The sequence below is a fragment of the Elephas maximus genome, chromosome 2 (genome assembly GCF_024166365.1).
Source record: "Elephas maximus indicus isolate mEleMax1 chromosome 2, mEleMax1 primary haplotype, whole genome shotgun sequence".
In the NCBI taxonomy this organism is placed as follows: Eukaryota; Metazoa; Chordata; class Mammalia; order Proboscidea; family Elephantidae; genus Elephas; species Elephas maximus.
In genome coordinates, this window is record NC_064820.1 from 84,597,094 (window position 1) to 84,619,149 (window position 22,056).

Below are 22,056 nucleotides of genomic sequence, written 5' to 3' on the forward strand. Positions count from 1 at the left end.
ACTTAGAGACTTATATTTCAAGTCTCTTAAGATCTTAAGACTTAGCTCCCTAACCTGCCCCCCGCCCCCCAAAAAAACCACCCAATTCGTAGCAACCCTATAGGACAGAGTAGAACTGCCCCGTAGGGTTTCTAAGGAGCGGCTGGTGGATTCGAACTGCTGACATTTTGGTTAGCAGCCAAGCTTTTAACCACTGTGCTACCAGGGCTCCCTAAGGGATCTATAAAATAAGATAAGGCAATGTTTTTCAGACTGTAGATAACAAGGATTGTGAAAGTCAGAATGTGCATTATGACCTGTATTTTTAAAGGAAAAATATAGTGTACCACTTGTAATAAGTATTGTTTTGGGTAACTTTTTTCCCATGTGCATATGTGTGCATATAAGCAGAAAGAGAGAGAGGATACTGGGTCATAATATAAAATACATCTTTTTAACATATGTGTTTGTGAAAAAAAAATTGAAAGCCGCTAAGATGTAAATTTATGTAGAATACGTAGACCAGGATTCAGCACAAAGGGACCCTCAAGTGAAAGCTTGTTTTTCTTTTTTTTCCTTCCTTCTCTTACCAGGCAGTTCTTTCTTGGCCAAGTTCATGTAATAGTATATGACTGAAAGCAGGTGGCATATTGGTTAAGAGCTCGGTTGCTAGACCAAAGGTCAGCAGCTCAAATCCACCAACCACTCCTTGGAAACCTTAAAGGGCAGTTCTACTCTGTCCTATAGGGTCACTATGAGTCGGAATCAACTCTATGACACCTAACAACAACAGCAAAAGCGGTCAGCTTTCAAGGATGGAAATCAGTAATTCAAAATGCCTTCTTAATCTGCAGATTTGTAAATTAAGATGACTCTACATTGTGTCCATATACAAAAACATAATAATGATTTAATAGGCTAACAAGGAATGGGTTGTTGTTTTGAGTATAGAAAGGGAATTCAACATTCAGAATGAATTTAAACTTTTATTACCCTTCTACTTTTATTTTACTGAGTAAGTTTATACTAGCATTTTCCACAGTAAACTTGTGTAACAAAGGTTATGAAATGAGAGAGCCTGAGGAATTGCCGGTTTTTATTGGAATGATTGAGCTAATGAACCATTTTCTGGACCATGTTTTATTTCTCCTATCTTGAAAACTCATTGCTAATTTGTGTTTGTAGTTTTTAGGTAGTGCTTACATTTAGGCAAAAACAGCGTTTGTTTTATATTGTAGAAGATGATCAGGTCTTGGTATTCCCAGCTAAAAAGTTTTTTCAGAGTCTTTTATGAAGGGACCCAGCTAACAGGGACAATGGATTTACCTGTGAATTGCAGCCTGTGAAGCCAGTTTTGGTTGCTTTTCCACTTGGTGCTGGATTTCTCAATTTGTGGAGAGTTAGTACCTGCAGGCAATTTGATTTCTGGGCGTTTAGGCCCTAGGACTGTCCAAAATCTCTTCTTCTTTCTTCTTTTTCCTTTTATACTGTTTCTGATAGTAAGGGGTCTTGCTGCTATTGATATTTGGCCCTACTTTCTCATATACTGGGGCTCATGGGGATACTCAGTCATTTAATTGTGTTGTATTTGTTGGCTATGGTTTAGTTTGATTTGATGTATTTGCTTGCTTTATTCTCCTAGTTGCACCGTTTTTTGGAGGGGGGAATCCAGTGATACTAAAAAATGATGTCTTTTTTATTGACAAGTTGCCCAGAATGCCTCTACCTTCTTAAAATGAGTATTCAAAACATGATAAAACTTTTTAAACACTGGGTGAGACTTGGGCCTTGTCATGGACTATGGAAAAGGATTAGAGAGGAAGGGATTGAAAAAACAGAAGAGAAACTGAAAAACTGATAGAGGTATCTTCCTTGAGATGATCAAAAGACTTGGGTACAAAAGTATGGGTAGAGAAATTAGCTTTGAACATAGAAAAAGGACAGCTTTTCTGACAGGAAATGTTATGTTAGTTTAACATATTAGTTTGTAGGCCTGGCATCAGGAAGTTGGGAGTGTCACATCTGATATCCTCATAATGTAAAGTTACCTGCTAGAGAAAGTAGATAAGTACAGTGGACTTCAGGAAATTAGTAAAGATTTTGGAATGGTGATGGTGAAAAATGGAAGCAATATCTCAACAGATACATAGAACTAATTACTGAGTGATGCAAATGGCTGACCTTAGACTATAAATTTGAGACTCCAATAAGCCCCATTGCTGTAAAGTTGATTCTTACTCATAACAACCCTATAGGCAGAGTAGAACTGCCCCATAGGATTTCTAAGGAGTGGCTGGTGGATTTGAACTGCTGACCTTTTGGTTGGCAGCCATAGCTCTCCATAGCTTTTAACCACTGAAACACCAGGGCTCCTATGAAACTCCAATATTGTATTTTTTTTCTTCTTCTTTTTTAAGCAGCAATTCAGATATAAGAGCAGAGGTGGTAGTTGTTTGGATTTGTTTGTTGGTGGTGGTTTGTTAAGAATTTCAGGATAGGTATTAGAGTGCAACAAGGGAATAATGTTTCTAAAGCATGATAAAAGAGAGTTGTTCAAGAGACGCGTTGTGGAATATACACTGAGGGAATAATGTTTCTAAAGCATGATAAAAGAGAGTTGTTCAAGAGACGTGTTGTGGAATATACACTGATAAGGAAGCAAATCATTCCACATGGGTTTTTACGGGTTGGGAGAAAAGGGAGGATTCAAGGGAATCCAGGTTTTTATGGTTCTGGAGCAGGTATGGAAACCCTGGTGGCGTAGTGGTTAAGTGCTACGGCTGTTAACCAAAGGACTGGCAGTTTGAGTCCACCAGGCAGTCCTTGGAAACTCTATGGGACAGTTCTACTCTGTCCTCTAGTGTCGCTATGAGTCGGAATTGACTCGACAACACAGGGTTTGGTTTTTTGGGTTTGGAACAGGTATTAGGGGAGTAAGAGAGTGAGACTTGGACTAATAGGAAAGATTGAGGCCAAGTTAGTATATTGGAATTTAAGATTTCAGAGCTAGAGCAAATCCAGTTTATTGTAAAGACCACATTATGGTTATGGGAGTCAGACAGTGACAAAAAATATTGGAGTAAAAGAAGTCAAGAAATGGCGGGAGTATGTTGTTGTGGTATGTATCCTGTTATAGATAAGGAACTCACCTATGGTGATGGCAAGAGTTGGGTCAGAAGGAAAAGTGTGAATCAGATTGGTGGATAAACCGGTAGGTCAGTAGATGGCAACAAGAAGACAGAGTTCAGGGCAATATTGTGTGAATGGAGAAGGGGGTTATTTGCATGAGTGTCGAAGACCAGGTTTTTGTTTTTTTTTTCTTTTTTTAAAGTCTTTCATATTTGGTATTCATGGTCTTAAAACGAGGGGCTGGGCAAACTTTCTGTAAAGGGCTAGATAGTAAATATTTTAGACTTTGACACTTACATGTGGTTTCTGTTGCACATTCATGTTTGCTTGTTTTTACAATCCTTTTAAAAATATAAAAAACATTCTTAGTGCACAGACCGTTATAAAAACAGATAGCAACTACAGATAGTAACTTGCTGACCCATGGATTATACTCATTAGGAATTATTTTTGACTGCACTTTTCTGTTACTAGTAATATTTTAGTTTGTAAAATGTATGTGTAGTTTTCCCAGCCATTCCCCATCTGTGCTTGAGTAACAGTAGTTCTGTATTGCAGAGTATTGAGGAGATATATATATTTATTTTCTAAATACTGTCTAGTATTGATTTCACTTCTCAGTGTGATAATTACTTTTGCATTTCTGAAAAGTCACAAAATTTTGCTTTTTTTTTGGCGGTGGGTTCAAGTTGAGTCAGCAGATACTGGAATTATTTGAAGCATGTCAGCAGCAAGTAAGTGATTTAAAGAAGAAAGAACTTTGTCGGACAGTGCTGCAGAGAGAAATTCAGCTGTTATTTCCACGTATGTTTCCTTATTATGCATGTCCTTCATGTTTATGTATTCCTATTTTTAATTTTAAATAATACCTTGTAATTTTTGTCTGTTTATCTAGAAAGCAGACTATTTTTGGTTGGGTCCTCTTTGAATGGATTTGGTACCCGAAGCAGTGATGGTGATTTATGCTTAGTCGTTAAAGAGGAACCAGTAAGTAATGAAACGTTTATGCCAAGTGTATTTGTCATGTTAAGTCATTTAAGAAATATATAAAAGTCGTTGAGGAAAAGAACTGTTTATTGTAATTAAAGCAAAGCCAGGAAATGCTTTGGCTTAAGGCATATGTGTAATAAGCATAACAACTCTAGCATGTTTTTAGTTCTAAGTTGTTAAAATGAGATGTCTTCAGCATGTGTTTTTAAAGAGTTCGGCCTGTTTTGAAATGTCACTGGGTTGAACATATTACCAGGATGCAGCAAAGAAAAAAAGCAAGGAAAAGAATATTATCTTCCTGATATATTTTCTTTCCATTTACATTCTCAGTGATTCTGTTTTTAATCTTTATTTTTTTCACTTGAGAATACTTTGGGGTTTGGGTTTTTTATTATTATGGGATACCAAAAGAGAGATTCCACTGAAATTATAATAAGACTATTATAATTCATTACACTTAAAATATTCTGCTATTTTGCTAATATTTTGGCATTGTTTCTTCTTTTTAAGATACTCTTATGTATCTTTAATACCACAAGAGTTGTTGTTTATTAAACTAACCTGAAGCAATCTTTTAAGATCCTGAGGTCTCTTCTGAATTAACAAAGATTAAATTGAGTAGTGTGTGGTATAATTTTAGTACGACTTATTATGTTCCAACTCTTTAAAAATACAAAAAAGGTACTTAATAGTAATGTATATTTTTTTACTATTCTTATTATTCCATCAAGAAATCGTTTCTAGTTGCTACAAATCAAAAAGAGATTTACTCCAAAATAAACTGGTATTTTTCTAGGCTTTAAAGTCCTGTAAAGGAGAAGTAAAATAACCTTAGAGAATACAAGAGTTTTAGTTAAAACTTGCTGTCATGCAGTTAAACTATTTGCAAGCACATCCAACTAATCCTATGGTGTTATTCACGTGTCTGAATCTCGTTGTCATAGCTTATACTCAAGCTGAGACTCACATTACAGACGTGGACTTTATCTTTAAGCAGCTCACAATATAGACAAGAAAATAAAACATGTTATAGAATGTTGAAATTCAGTTTGTTTTTGTTGGAGGAGATTGCTTTTTGTACATTTATACTGGAAAATGAATGACATACATGGTTGTTTCAATATTTCTTTAAAAATTGTGCTTTAAGTTTGAAATAATTACTTGATAAGAAATACTGATTTGAAAGATAGCATTAAAGATTGACTATAATGTAATTTAGTGTGTACAGAAAAAATGAAACAAAAGTATATTGTTTTTTTTTTTATTGAGATGCTTAAGAAAGTGAAACACTAGGTTTAGAGTAATAATGAAAAAACACTTTATTTTTAACTTTTCAGTGTTTTTTTCAGGTAAATCAGAAGACTGAAGCACGGCATATACTCACCTTAGTCCATAAACACTTCTGTACTAGACTTTGTAAGTCTGACCTTCCTCAAGCTCATATGTCATCTGATATAACTATTTAAAATGTCTCTCACTTTATCTTCTGGTAAGAATTGTTTATTTTCTGGTCAGGATAGGTATAATGTGGATCCTTTCTTCCAAATGGATTCCTTTTAATTTTTGACTAAAAGGAAGAGTGACTATTCAACAAATCTTTATTGAGCTTACTTGAAAGATATCCCACTGAATGCAGTGGGGGATTCAAGGGTTTTTAAGCCACAGTTCTTTTTCTCAAAAGGTTGTAGACTATTAGGGGAAACTAAAGCATGAATAATGCAAGCTATCTATGAAAAGCCAAAAGAGTGATCCAGGTACAGTCTTACACGTGTTCATGAGAGGGAGAGAGAATTTCATGTCTTTTGTAATGACATGCACCTTTTCTTGCTTTAAAAATATTATCACTGAATATGAAGCCCAAATGTATTATTGCAGTAGAATGAACAGTGGTTGACTTGCCATTTTACTGTAAAATTTTATTCTTTGAATAAGCTGATTCTAAGCAGATTTTAATCCACATGTTAAGCCATCCCATTTAATTAATTTTATACTTCCACAGATTGTTGTGGACAGGTAAAGTCACACTATGTGATGTTGAAAAGGCAATATGCCCATTTATTTAGGAAATATTTATTATGTGTCAGGTTTTGAGCTGGGAAATGAGTTACTGCCCGCCCTTGAACAGCTTAAATCTATTGTGCGAAAGAAATAAGTGATTATAGTACAGTGGGCTTTAGTTTTTTTTTTTATCTGTAAAATAAAGAAATAATTCATATCTTAAGTGGATTTTTAATAGCTATTATTAGAATCATAAAATTAAAAAAATGGAGAGAACCTTAGAGATCATCAAATGAAGGGTTTTTTTTTTTTTTTGATTACTGTTTTTAATAGTTGAAGTGACTGATGATTAACAGGCCTGGGTTTAGTAACTTGCCTGGAGGGGGTATAGTTGTTGGTGCCAGAACTTGTATTTGGAACTCAAAACTTTGAACTCCTAATCTTTTTTTTTTTCTTCCACTAAAACTCACTGAATTCCTACACATAATTTCCATTTTGAGGCTTGATTTATTTTATGATTTTGGTGGTAAAAACATTATAACGGACAATTTTTAATTTTTAAAAATTTTTAGTTTTTAAAAAAACCTGTTTTTCCGTTAGTTAAAAATGAAGAGATTATTCATTTGGGAAAGGTTTATAGAGTTTCTTCTTTATGATTTCTGTATTTTCCTAATTTTCTACAATGAACATGTATTACTTTAAACTCAGAAAAAAAAAAATCTTTAAACGTTTGATGAAACAAAAAAAATGTGTTTTTCCTCTTAGAGATTCTGCTTCCTTGCGCCCTCTCCTCCGCCGTGTGTCATGTTGCAGGCGTTTTTATATTTAAAATTCTTTGTAAATGTTACTTTTGTAGATACTATTTCATGTGCTATACCAGAATTTAGACATCCTCCCGTTGCTGGCCTAGATTTGAAGTTATTAGACTGCGTTTCTGCAAATAATCTTCATATAAAGCCCTCTTAAAGACTGGACCCTCCAGCCATAGAAGAATTCAGTGATGTCCTCACTTCTTTGTTTTCTTTCTCAGAGACTACACTTTGATTGTTTTAACTTAGTAAAATATAATTTTTAAAAAATACACATTGTAACACTGAATTTAAGAAACATTTATAGATATTCGTATTTTATTCTTCGACTTTTAGCTGGCTACATTGAGAGACCTCAGCTGATTCGAGCAAAAGTGCCAATTGTTAAGTTCAGGGATAAAGTCAAGTAAGTAGTCATTGAACTCCCCTTTTTCATTTGCTTTAGGTCATTTTTAGCATTCATGTGGTGTACATAATTGAGAAATAAATTCTATAATGTAATAACTTACCTTTGTCAGTTTTTAAGATTGCTTGATAGAGTCTTTGAAATGATGAGCAATTCTTCCTCATACTTACCTGTGCTTAGCTATTGTCCTTGACATTTTGAGTATTTGAAACTTTATCGAATTTAAAGAATATATACATATTTACATATTATATTTTTAAGTGACCTACAGTCTTTTGGCATCTACTCTTTCACTAAAAACAAAAAATAAAATTGCAAGAGAAGGATATTATTACACATAAAAAGGCCTTTGTTTTTTGGAAGGAGGATTTCACTTCTGTTCTTACACAAATTCTGGTTTAAAGGTAAGCCAGATGGTGCTTAGAATGGGTGATAAGAAGGTAAGATTATCTCTTCTGTTCCATGTCCATATGACCAATTAACTTTATTCAGCTCCAAGTTCATGGACTTTGTTTTTTATCCGACACCCATCTTTTCGTGTGTGTGATTGCTTTTAATGTATCTGATGAGAATGGGAATTTTGATACGTTGTTTCATCTTTCTCATAGAGAATAGTGTTATTTGGTAGTTTCTAAGATCTTACATAGTTTACATGCTAAAATTATATACATAGTTCTGATTTGTGAGTTTCTATGACAGTTTTGTTTATTTCGTTTGCTCTTTTGCACACATTCATAATTTTTACTCTAATTCAGTTTGGAAAATCTTGGTGTTAGCTAAAGGCTGAATTACATATCTTGGAGCCCTGGTTGTGCAGTGGGTAAAGAGCTATGGCTGCCAACCAAAAGGTCACATTTTGAATCCATCAGCCGCTTCTTGGAAACCCTGTGGGACAGCTGTATTGTGTCCTGTAGGGTCATTATGAATCAGAATCTACTGGATGGCAACGAGTTTGGTTTGGTCTGAGGTACAAATAAACTGGGGCTTCTAGTAGTTATAAACTGTATTGCAGAGGTGGTAGAATCTTTATATCAATCTGTCATAACTAAGAAGGAGTCCTAGTGGTGCAGTGGTTAAGTGCTTGGCTACTGATTGAAAGGTCAATAGTTTATACCCACCAGCAGCTCTGCGGGAGAAAAATTTGGCAGTCAGCTTCCATAAAGATTACAGCATTGAAAACCCTATGGGGCGGTTCTACTCTGTTTGTAGGGTACCTGTAAGTTGGAATCAACTTGATGGCAATGGGATTGGTTTTTTGTTGTTTTTTTTTTTTCAATTGTAACTAAAGGAGCTGTGGTGGCACAGTGGTTAAGCACTCAGCTGCTAACTGAAAAGCTGGTAGTTCAGAACCACCAGCTGCTCCATGGGAGAAAGATAAGGTGTGGCACCTACTTTCGTAAAGATTACAGCTTTTGAAACCCTATGGGGACATTCTACCCTGTCCTATAGGGCCACTATGAGTCGAAATCGATTCGATGACAATGCAGTATTATAACTAAATGTAACTAATTTAATTTTATACCTAATATATCTTTGAGCTAAAGTAGGAACATGGCAAACTAAATAACTAATGTGAAAATCTCACTTCATGAGTACATATTTTAATAAAAAAAAGACAGTTAAAGGCTGTTTACCAATGAAAGTACGCTGTACTTAAAAAATTGGAGCAGAGTGCTCAACTTAGAATTCTCTTCGATCCTTCCTAAACTTCCGTTTACTTTCTGTTAAATCTGTGGACGCTGTTAATGGATACACCTATAATTTGGGAAAACTGTTAGGAAACAAATTTAATAAAGTGCTTTTCAGAGATTTTCATAAGTAATCATGCCCAATGGTAGATTATTTAAAATGTAGCATATATTAAATATAATAGTTTTCTTAACATTTAATGTAATAGGCCATATTCTACCCCTTGAAAAATCTATTTTTTACATCTGAGTTGATCATATGCTTTGTATGTGAAATTTTCCAAGTCATTTATATACTGCCTAATTTGGTAGAATAATTAATCCTACTCTGGTCGCATAATCTTGTTAATATGCCTTTTGTAAAGTATTGTGGAGCCCAGTCTTGTCCAACATAGTAAACTCATTTATTTAAGAACTAATTTTTAGTTACCCTTCATAGAAGGCAGGATATATAATATATAATGTACATTATAGTATATATTGTATATTTATATTATACATATATGTATATATATATCCTAGAATATATAAAAACAAACAGACCTGTTGCCATCGAGTTGATTCTGACCATAGCGATCCTATAGAACAGAGTAGAACTGCCCCACGGAGTAGCTGGTGAATCTGAACTACTGGTCTTTTGGTTAGCAGCTGAGCTCTTAACTGCTGTGCCACCAGGACTCCAAGGATCTATAACATAAAAAAAAAATTATGTATTATAAAATATAGCTAGCTCCTGCCTTTTGGGAATGTAATACATTCTCAATTATGTATTATAATTGATGAAATTTGATGTATATTTATATTGAGGGGCTTGTTATAAATACAATTATGATTAAACAAGTAACTCTTCATTTTAATGAAAGATGTAATACCGAGAATATCATTGTTGCCCTTTTTCCCTTAAATTGTGAATTGCATGATGCTTTTGCTTTCAAAGGAAACCCTGGTGGCGTAGTGGTTAAATGCTGTGGCTGCTAACCAAGAGGTCGGCAGTTCAAATCCTCCAGGCACTCCTTGGAAACTCTACGGGGCAGTTCTACTCTGTCCTCTAGGGTCGCTATGAGTCGGAGTCAACTCAACGGCAGTGGGTTTGGGTTTTTTTGCTTTCAAAGAAGTATCCCTTGTGTTACTTATTTGTTTAATCATTATAACTCTTCCCAGACATCAGTAGCTAAATTTGGCATGGTGAAATAATTTGCCAGCCTTTTTGGAGGAAATACAATGTGTAGATAGAGCCTTTATTTTTTTCTCCTGTACTTTATTTGGCTTCCTATTCCCATTTTTTAAAAAGTAAATCAATATTTGAGAGTATATAACTTAGTCAGATAGTTTGCTCAGAAATGTTTTTGGCCACATAATGTTGTTTATCTGCAACGAATCTCAAGTTTTTAAAAATTTCCTTTGTCTAAAGTAATTGGAACATTACCAGTGCATTATAGATCTTTCGACAGTATCTTATTTTATATTATTAATATATATCAAATCATATTAAAATGATATTCTGAGTATGTATTCATTCTTAATACTTTACTGCTTCATTTTAAAAACACAGCTCTTTGGTCTTTGGGCTCATGCTGTTTTGCATCATTAGATGGGAGGTTATTAATCACTGGGGAATTAGTTTGATTTGTACTTGAGCTAAAGTTTTGTTTTGTGTTTTAATAGTTGTGTGGAGTTCGACTTGAATGTAAATAATGTTGTTGGAATAAGAAACACATTCCTTCTCAGAACTTACGCATACCGTAAGTTTTTGGTTTATTTCCAAATAATTATTCCTTATTTCTTCTTGAAGATGTTTACGGTAAATAGTGATATCTGTTGAGTTGTGTTTAAATGTATTATGTCTTATTTAATTATTTGAATATGTTGCTACACTAAAATCATATACTACAGTAATTATAGGTAAATCAAATATATTTTAATAGCTGATCATTTTTAAAAGGTAATGAAAATAAGTTTTAAAAGTTAGACACATTTGTGGTGAATACAGTATTTGGTACACAGGGAGGTAGTGCTTTTTTTATTGTCATGGAGTTGGGAAATGATAACTTTCAAAGTATCTGTAATACATGCTTACCACTTTAAGTTTTAATTTTACTTTCAGTTGAAAATCGAGTTCGTCCATTAGTACTGGTGATTAAGAAGTGGGCGAGTCACCATGAGATAAATGATGCCAGTCGTGGTACTTTAAGCAGCTATAGTCTTGTTTTGATGGTTTTACACTATTTACAAAGTAAGTATCATGAGGTCTTTTTTTTCCCTCAATTTTTAAAATAGAAATGCGCTTAAACTTCACTGTGGTGTCTTTCCTGTTGACCTGTGTATAAATAGCATTGTTGTAAAAAAATCTCTCTGAGGCCCATGTATCCCATTTTGTTGCTTTGAACAAATGTTCTTGAAATGTTATTTCCTGAAAAATATTATGAAATTTCACTGTGTTCTTATTTTTTGACAATTTTTTTCTATATCCACTTTTGTATTAAAAGAATATTTTCCACTGTATTGTGGATCCGTTATCTTGAGGCAGACCAGCGTTCAGAAGGCCTACAAAAATAAGCTCAAGCACCATTCATTGCATTTTTATTTTTCATTTTCATTCGAGGCAGGAATTAAATGATTTTCTTTTTGGTCAAAGAAGCTTTTAATTTCCTACATGACCAAAATAATTTTGCTTTTCATTCACGGTAAGCTGCCCTCTCCAACTAGATTTTATCTTTACAGGTCTATTGTGTCAGATTGACTCCCAAATTTTAATTCAGTCCAGCTAGCCATTGTTTATTAGACTTTTCTGATAAAAACTCATTCTTTTTCATACTGTGGGAAACAGTAGTAAGTGAACACTTATTTGTAATTTGTGTCATTTATGGATAGGTCTGTGAGAATTTCTACAAGTATTGAAAATTCTCTGGAAATACAGGGCTGGCTAACCAGATCCAATTGAAACCCTTATGTCTAAGACATATTTCATATTTAATATCTTATGTACTGTATTTTGATGCAAATAACACACTCCTTCTACATTTGTTTTGCTGACCACTCCCCTCATGAGGTATTTTCTGAAGCACACTATGCTAATTTTTTCCACAGCAACATATTAAAAAAAAATTTCGAAATAGTGGTGCTTCTGAAAATAACCTTGTGGGGGGAGAGTGCTGTCATCAAACAGATAAAGAAGGTGTGCATTATTTGCTTAGAAATATGGTAGATAAAAATCCAAGAAATAGGAATTAAGTCGTTTTACACAGTCTGCTAAGCTGGATAATAAGAGTTGATAAAGATGGTTGCATGCAGTTTTATAGTTATTAGATTAGGGGTCTGAAATCTTTAATGACTGATTGTCTAAACATATGATATGTGGTGGAAGGGAGGTCAGGTGAAAGACTTGATGTTAATATGGTAAAAGAGTATTTGCCAGGAAGTCTAGGGCCTGATCTTTTCTGGTTAATATTTCCAGAGTGTAGAATTGTGCTTCCCAAAGGTTACAATAGTAAGACATGTTTTAGTATATAATACTCATTTGTTCATTTCATGAATATTTGTTTCGTACCTACTAAATAAATGCCAGGTATTCTAGGATCTGGAGCTACAGCAGTGAACAAAATAGAAAGACAATTATTTTCTTCATGGAGCTTATATTTAAAATTTAACCTTTAGTACCTGTTACCTGCCAAAACATTTGATGTATTAGGAACTGTCACAACTTATGGGTTATTAATGAGATTGTGATGTCAAGGTGATCTTTTTATCGTGATTGTGTGAATTGGGCTACTGTGTAACAAATTATTTAATTATTACAATGCATTGATTTAAAATAATGAACACCTACTTTTAAAATATGCTTTTATTGCATTGTTTGGTGCTTTTTAGATTCTGAGAGAGATAATGGAGATGATATTAGCAGTTTTGTCAGAGGCAGCAGAAAAATCAGGTGGTCAAAAGTTGAGGCAATTTGGTTCCCTTACGGTAGCATTTCTGTACTGAGAGTATTGGGAATTGGAAAGAAGAGGGGACACATTTTCCTTGGTAGATATATCAGAAATGATCAGTGTTGGGGGACATAGTTTTATATCACATATAATTTCTAGGACTCTATGCTTTTTTTGAGTAGAGATTGGAGGATGATCCTCAAATTGAGGATATCTTCATAGTGAGTCATGTTTACTAATAGGAGGATGGCAGTGGTTGGGGACAGAAGCAAAGATTGTCATATCAATGGCTTAAAAAAGAGTGGTTCAGAGGTGAGAGGGATATGTCAGGAATTCTTTCTTTTCAGAGGTCTGGCTTAGCATAAGCAATTAATGAATCATTGAACAAAATATTTCTCAATTATTCAACCTCGGGATTTTAATTCAGTAGAAGCAATGAATAAGACTCCTGGTCACACATTTAATTTTGCCCTTTTGTTTCAGAATTATTATATTTAAAATGATAACTAAACTGTAGCAATATTAAAATATAATTATTTAAAATTTTTATATTCATTTTGAATAAGTCATGCACATATATTCTATAAAATCTGGAAGATACACTAGAGTAGAAAGAGGAAAGAAACAAATTACCTGTATTTCTACCACTGAGAGTCTATTACTGTTAATTTTTTTTTTTTCCCCCAGCTTTGGCTCTTTTTGCAAGGGTTTCAAAATTACTGTCTAGCTAAACATTAAATGCCAAGTTTAATTCCAACTATACTGACAAATAACAAAACTATAATGCATGTTATTTCACTCTGTAAAAAACATGGTTTTCTTAAATAGATAGTATTCTTACATTTTTTTTTTTTTTAACCTGTGCTCTATCACATTGATAAGGAGCCCTTGGTGTACAGTAGTTAAGCGGGTGGCTATTAACTAAAAGGTCCGTGGTTGGAACCCATTAGATGCTCCACAGGAGAAAGACAGGACGGTTTGCTTCCTTAAAGATTATAGCCTTGGAAACCCTGTGGGGTAGTTCTAGTCTGCTCTATAAGGTCTGTATGAGTTGGAATGGACTTGATGGCAATGGGTTTGACACTGATAATAGAACCTTGGTGGCGCTAGACTGCTAACTGAAAAGTTGGCAGTTCAAACTCACCCAGCAGCTCCATGAGAGAAAGACTTGGCAATCTGCTTCTGCAAAGATTACAGCCTAGAAAACCCTGTGTGGCAGTTCTCCTCTATCACATGGGGTCACGGTGAATTGAAATAGACTTAATGACACTTACTGGGTTTTAACAACAACATGATTTCCGGACTTTTAGATTTCATGGAATAGTAAAATTTCAAATGAGGAACTAACCTAGAGTTTAGTTTTCTTGTTGTTGATTTTTGCTATGTTAAGTATCAAAACCAAAAAACGACTATTGGCTAAAGTACCATAATTTCTTAAAAGATGGTGCATATTAACACCAAAAACATAAGAAGGATAGAATCTCAGAATACAGGACAGACCAGTATAATTGTTACCCTCTTATGAACTCCTGACACACATAAAATTATTTTTATTTTCTAAGTTTATCACAGTTCAATCAATTTTCTCTATGATAGGAAATTTTGGGGCTATTTTTTCATATTTAACTCAAATAGACTTAGACTGATTTCTGAACAAAATCTTGATTCTATCTTTAAGTACACCTTCAGCTCAGCTTCCTGTGGAGATAGGGTGCAATCATTTGGGCAAGCGTTTATGTTAATGTTCTTAATTTTCATAAGATGTCAAACATATCCTCTCCTTGGTTATCAAAGCATTTAATATACTCCTAGCCTGAATTTCTGCATTCTAGATTCTTGGCAGAGAATATAACTTTGAACTCTCTATTTCCATTTTTAATCAAAAATTTAGTGACAAAAATGTTTGCGTGATGTAGTACAGATGTAGGATTAATGTCCTTAAGTTGGCAAAGTTTTAAAAAATAACAGTATGCAATCACAATCATACACTTCTGGTGAGAGTATCAATTTGGTACAATTTTGTAATTAGTATTATGTTCATATTCTTCGACTCCGTGATTCCATTTTTAGGAATTTATCCTCAGGTAATAATTAAGGATGCATGTATTTTTTTTATATGAATTTATATATAAGGCTGTTTATCACAGTGTTGGTTATAGTAAAAGATTAGACATGCCTAAGTTTTCAAAAATAGAGGGAATGGTTAAATTAAGTATAATCTACTGTAACATGAAATTTATGCAGACACTAATAATCATATTTTAAAGATATTTAATAATATAAGAAAATACGCATGATAAACTAAGTCATATACTAGATGAAACCAATTTTAATTAAAAAATAGTAACTATATATTTGTGTTTGTGTATCTGTTTGTATATATACAAATACTGAAAAGATATGTACCACAATTTTATTGGGGATTACTTATGGACAGTGGTTTTTTTAAAATAAAAATACTTTGCTGTACTTCTAGGTATTATGTGTTAAATAAGAGATTATATTTTTATTTGAATAATGGAATCAGATGAATTTTTTTTTAGTTATCAACAGAGACCTAGTTCAGATGGGCCAAAGTTTTATGAATCAGTGCTCAGAAAGATTTGATAATCTTCCTCTTTTTTAAAAGCTTCAGATATTACTTTTATATCACTAATTATTTTTATCCAGTTTTACAGTACATTCTGAAACGTACGTTATTGATGCTTTTTAGTGAACTCTGTCCTCCTGAGGATTGCAGTTCAGTTGAATATATTAACAAGATTACTTATAACATAAATATAAGGTAGAAAGAATATGACACGTAGCACCGTCTAGTGTCTATTTGCTTTTTAGTTTTAGTAGTGACTTAAAAATTAGATTTAACTAAAGCATTTACCATCCGTCAGTATGCCTATATGTCCCCACTTACTGTTAAATTAAACATTTTAATTTGGATGTCTGTTTATAAAAATGTACTGTCATAATAGATACCCCAATGTGATTTTGCAAGTAATTTGAAAATTCAGGCATTAGCACGTTGCCAGTGTTATCAAATCATGTTAAAATTTAGTTCAGATTTCGTTAAAGGTTTTTTATTCTTGGAAAAGTGGACCTTTTTTACTGAAGTGATTTGTTATTTAACATTGCTATTTTCAGCCATTTCTGGGTCTTTCTTAAAGGACATCAGCTAGACAAAGCTCACGTGTAACTCTATATTTCAGAAATTTAAGCTACAGCAGTTCCCCTTTAACCACAGTGGATACAGTCCAAGACCTCCCACGGATGCCTGAAACAGCAGATAGTACCAAACCTTGTATTATACTATGATTTGTCTTGTACACACATACCTATGATAAAATTTCATTTATAAATCAGGCGCAGTAAGAGATTAACAACAATAACTAGCAATAAAATAGAACAGTTATAATAGTGTACTGTAATAAATGTTACATGAATGATGGAGTGGAATGGCATGAGATTTCATCATGCCATGCACTTATTTAGCATTTTAGAACTGCAGTTGGCAGCGGGTAACTGAAACTGCAGAAAGAGAAACGATGGATAAGGGGGGACCACTGATATCCCACCCTAGAAGAAATTAGGAAGGAAATTAAAAAAAAAAAAGAACCAGACTCATAGCTATCAAGTTGATTCTGACTCACAGCGACCTAATAGGGCAGAGTAGAACTGTCCCATAGGGTTTCCAAGGAGCGGCTGGTGGATTCGAACTGCCGACCTTTTGGTTACCAGCAGAGCTCTCAACCATTGTGCCACCAGGGCTCCAGAAAGGAAATAGGTGGTTGCATTTCTAGACGGTATCAAATTACAATGAGGAAAGGGGCCTAAAAGAGTCTGCAAGGTGTATTGAGGAGTTCCAGCTCTGCCACAAAGAACTGATTTTTGTGATTTCGTCAAGTCATTGTACCTCTGTGGCCTTAATAGTCTCATCTGTAACATGAATAGATTAGATGTCATTTAACTTTTGTTAAACCTTTTAAATGCTTTACTATCTTTTCTGCCATGAACAGAGAAATGAAACAGGGCCTCTGTATGTAGAAAGACTGAAAACATAAAGCATTTCTTAGGATGAAATGAACGGTTTATAATAGACTACTTATGCTTGGGAAACCCTGGTGGTGTAGTGGTTAAGTGCTATGGTGGCTATCCGAAAAGTCAGCAGTTTGAGCCTACCAGGCGCTCTTTGGAAACTCTGGGGCTGTTCTACTCTGTCGTATAGGTCACTATGAGTCGGACTTGACTCAATGGCAGCAGGTTTTTTTTTTTTTTAACTTATGCTTGAAAAGATGGCTGATGAGAGCATGATGGGAAAACCCACTGGGAAGAGATTTTAATGAGAATCTAAGATTAGGAGTTAATGATAAAGGCAAAATTATAAATTAGTTAGAAATAATAATGCAAATGAATATTCATGGAATGTTCATATGTTACCAAGCAGTTTTAAGTGTTCTTGCATTTTCAGAATTAATGGTTTCATAGTGGTGTTGAAGATCACCTGTTTTAATAGTTGAAATTTTGATAAACCATTGTGGTAAGTTTATGGGTATAAATTTGTTGTAGGTGCCTGATTTGAAAGCCCCCACCCATCTGGACTGCAGGCAAAGTAAAACCTTGTAGATTAGCAATACTCATGATATTACCTGTTAATCATACACTGCAATAGTAAAGCTGTTTTGTTCTGTCTTTAATAGAAAAATTAAAAGGTTGCATCTATAGTGAAGAATTTTAAAGCCAAAACCAATAAAATACTAAGCTCTTTCAGGTTACTATCAGGATACTGTTAATAAATAACTGCCACAGTACACTAATTGCTTCTCTAATGACCAGTGTTTATAAATCTCTAAGGTTGTAAGACAACAAATTTACTGAATGATAACCCATGCCTCCAAAAGTTTCCAAATTTCTGTATTCTAATTCTCTACAGTCCTTTCCTCATTCTTTGTTTTACTATAATTTTAATTTACTGCGTATTTAGTGGGAAAGGAATTCGTATTTTTAAGTTAATCAATTTCAAGTAAGATTTTCCAGTTCGACGTCTATGTTATAACCAAAATCACTCAAAAATGTTACGGAAATATACATTTAGAATTAGAGTGACTGGGGCTTGAGATTACTGGTAGGACCTTCTAGAATTTTGAGCCTTTGAATGCCTCTTGGGTTGGGGGAGCAGCGGGGGTATACCCTTACTTCCTAAGAATTATTCTGGTAAGTAATGAGTAAGTATTTTCCCATAATAGTCTCAGTCATACACTGTGAATAACCAGACTGTCATGGAATTTTATTTTACTCCCAATTTTGAACTTGGCAATGAAGCATGATACAGAAGAGAAATTTAAGTGGTGCATCCTGCTCTGTACTCTTTGGAAGAAATTTTATATTTCTCATCATAGTTGTAGACTGTGTAAGCTGGTCATAATGGTTGGTTACATGTACTGGATTTTTGCAAATAATGTGCCACACAGTACATGAGCACGCACATATAATGCACAGCTCACTTACGGAAACAACAGGTTTGATCAGTTGGCAAAAAAAAAAAACCCAAAACAACTGTATAATGTGTGTGTTATTTGCATAAAAATAAGGTATATTAATGTATTCCAGATGTCACTTTAAGAAGTTTTTGGTAAATAGCAAATTAAAAGTGAATTAAAATTTCTTTGTTACTGAATTTATCTATGTAACGTACTTTTAATTCTTAAATACAGAGTTTATTATATTGGTCTCTCATCTTAAAGAAATCTTGAAAATATATTACTTGTATGTTTCCATATTCAGGACATTATATTTTAGTTATTTCTGTATTGGGAATATTAAGCACTTTGCCTTTCCTATTGCTCCATTCACATTATAATGGTATGCAATTACTGTTAATGCATTTAATGAAGTTATAGTGCATTAACTGCTGAAGGATGAAGAATTATGTTAAAAAATGTAGTGATAATATATAATGGTAATGATTGCTTTGCATGAAATTTAATTCACTTTATAGCAGATTGGTGGAAATCTCCTGATTGAGATTCTAACTTTTGCTCAAAGAGTACATATTCATGAAGTTGACAATTTTTTTCTTAATGCAAGATTCCTGGAAGTGCATCAATTTTGGTATTACTGTTTTATAGTTTTATAGTAGCAAAAGTTAAATATCCAAGAGGGCAATTATGATAGAAACTGTTGTTCTTTTATGATATAGTATCATTGGACAATAGTTTTTAAATTTTTTTTTTATAACTTTATACTGTTTTAACAATGTCCATTCAATACCTGTAGAACAATCCTTTTCTTGCTTATTTTGTGTGTGTGTCTGTTGTTGGACCAAATGATGTATATCCCTTTAAAGATGGCCTATTCTAAAACCATGTAAAGAATGTTGGTTTACATGGGAATATACATAGCTTACTAACAAAACCTTAAATCGTCAACTGAAATATGTTTTAAACAAAGTATTAAGAAATACACTTAATTTAGTAAAGTATATGAAAACTGTTAAATTTTAGCATAAACCCTGATATTAGCAGTTTCATACCTAGGGTGTAACTGACAAGTTATTGCTTTGTAAATGAATCGTGAGTCACGGAAGCTTTAAACTTTTTCTTTTTATAGCCCTACCTGAACCCATCCTTCCATCCCTCCAAAAAATTTACCCAGTAAGTGTTTCTTACGAATTATTATAATATGTATTGTGTCAAGTATATATAGAATTATTATATGCAGTATTAATGTGAACATAAAAGTAGTAATAGTTACCTTCTTAGTAAAAGATAACATTTTCTGTATTGGTTGAGGCATTGGCCACTAGAATGTTTAAGATGTTTTACATATTTTTTCATTAGACTCCGATATTTTATTTTGTTTTTGGCATCCAGTCTGGTCAGTATGTTAATGATGGAACCTTTTGCCTGGTGCTTATGATTATCACTAATGGGGATTAAGTATATTCAGTTGGTCAAAGCCAATTTGGCCTTATTCCAGTTTTCTTCATTCTGTTTTAAAATACATTTTTGTAGCATTTCATTAGTTTAGTGAGTTGAATTTTCTAGCCCAATGAATTTATATTTTGAAAAGCAGGAAAAAAATTTAAGAGATTAAAAAATTTATCTTTCATTTGATCTTACCAAGAAATACACCAATAAAGATAATATTAGTACACCGTTCTTGTGCCTAATATGAAGGATCCTGCTGAAATTAATTGGAAACATTGGAAAAATGAAGTGTGCCTATTAGGAAAAGTTTAATATGTACTCAATTTGAGTTTAGAGAGACTTAAGTAATGTGCATAATTCATAATCTTTTTGTTTCTTTTCAAATTTTCTTGTGTTCTTTTTCCAGAATTCTATTTCCTTGTTTTATAGACTTAATTATTTCCCTGTTTTCTTTCATAGTTTTCTTGTTCCTGGTTTTATTTGGAAATAATATTTTTTAAGATACTTATTTAGAACTATATCATTTCTGTTTGTTTTATATGCTTATAAGAAGAGCTGATTTCTAACCATAGTAGATTATCATATCACTAAGGAAAACATAATATCCAGCTTAGGTGAACTTTCCAAGAACTTATTTATTTTATATGAATCACTAAACAATACATATACTTGACACTTAAATCTAAATTAAACTTAGTTTAACCCCTGATATTTTGAAGAACTAGCTGATGATCTTACCTTTGAGCATCAGTTATTATTGTGCGCCATGAGAGGTACTGGCTGACGGGGTTCATTAAAACAGTCTTGCGATAGCGAGGGCCTCCCAGTTGGCTTTTGCATCATCTACTAGAAGAGACCATTTATAAAAAGTCCTTTTGGAACCTGGGTATCTCACCTTCCTCCTTTTTACAACTAATTTCTACTACATGTGAAAAACTAATATAATGAGTTGCCAGTATAGCTGGGACTGTGTTTATGCTCTCATAAACATTATTAAAAAAAAAAAGTATCAGAAAGTATAGAAACAATAGTAACTTGTACTTTTTGGTCTTATTCTTGTTTTCCCTCCGCCGTAAAGTATTGATTCTTTAAGCCCATACCGAAAGACTGTAAATAGTGACCGTTCTTAGTATTTCATTTTATTGTCCCAGCCTTATTTTTCTTTGTGACCCAGGTTTCGATGTAGAAAGAGCTGCTTATATTTTCAGCATACAAAAAAGGATTTGATGGTTACACATCCTTAAAATAATATATTATTGTGTATTGAATAAATGCTTCTATAGAAATTGTACTTAAAACCCTATGTTACATGAAGCCTTTTTTATTAATATAAAACATTGATGAAATCTCAGTTAATGTACCGTGCTTGGGGGCAGAGGGTATTGATTTTATGATAAGGTACCCAGGTTCTTACTAACATATTTTTGTCTGAACAGCCCAATTTTCACTTCTGTGTTCCATTTTTCTAATTATCTAGCTTGCCCCGTGACAGAGCCCTGACTTCCGTTCAAATATCCAGCCTTTAGCCCTACACACTTCACGCCTGTTTTTAGGTTTTCATTTCTTTCTTTTTGTGTATGACTATGAAAAGAAGACTTTGGGCAAATTGCCAAGGTCATTGAGCATTTTAGTAGAGTAGGCCTCAGAACTGTTCAGCTTTACTTTAACAGTTGCCAATCTTTTTCTTATATTACTAAACAAAATAAAAATTTTAAAGGACTTTCAAACAGTTTTAAACTTCAGGTAAGACAATGACTCTGTCCTATTTCAGAATCAGTTTATAAATTAAATGTTTATTGTGCTAGGTGCTAGAAATCAAAACTAGTAAGAAGCTTTCAGAGCACAAGCTATTGAACATAACCCACTTTTCCTTTTCATTCAGACTTACGTTACACTTTTTAATTTGCCAGAAAATAATATTTAAGTTTTACTATTTTAAAAAATGTTGACCTAAGTCCAATTTTACACCTAACAAGTAAGAGACAAAGGGGATTAAAGACAGTATACTTGTCTCCTTTCTGCCTTTACTCATTATTGCAATTTATGACTTCTTTCCGCCACGCCTGGTGTTAGACGATTAGGATTTCCGTTTGATTCTTGTAATGTAGTACTGTATCGGTTAGAAATGTAAGAAGTCCCAAGTTTAGGAGTGCCATCTTTATGAATCATGCCTGGAATAGAATTTTTCTTCTGCAAGAAAGTTAATCATTT

The 22,056-nt window shown here is 33.4% G+C and overlaps 1 protein-coding gene across 3 annotated transcripts in view; it reads left to right on the plus strand.

Moving 5' to 3' along the window:
- TENT2 (terminal nucleotidyltransferase 2) overlaps window positions 1–22,056 on the plus strand; it is a 50,564-nt gene that overhangs the window by 17,344 nt on the left and 11,164 nt on the right. For 2 of the 3 annotated variants that reach the window (XM_049866574.1, XM_049866581.1), the window contains 7 exons: window positions 3,798–3,912; window positions 4,004–4,095; window positions 5,436–5,514; window positions 7,242–7,311; window positions 10,665–10,741; window positions 11,104–11,232; window positions 19,526–19,569. In XM_049866574.1, the coding sequence (XP_049722531.1) occupies window positions 3,798–3,912; window positions 4,004–4,095; window positions 5,436–5,514; window positions 7,242–7,311; window positions 10,665–10,741; window positions 11,104–11,232; window positions 19,526–19,569 (606 nt within the window). The remainder of the gene's footprint in view (window positions 1–3,797; window positions 3,913–4,003; window positions 4,096–5,435; window positions 5,515–7,241; window positions 7,312–10,664; window positions 10,742–11,103; window positions 11,233–19,525; window positions 19,570–22,056) is intronic. The other variant, XM_049866591.1, reaches the window with a different exon arrangement.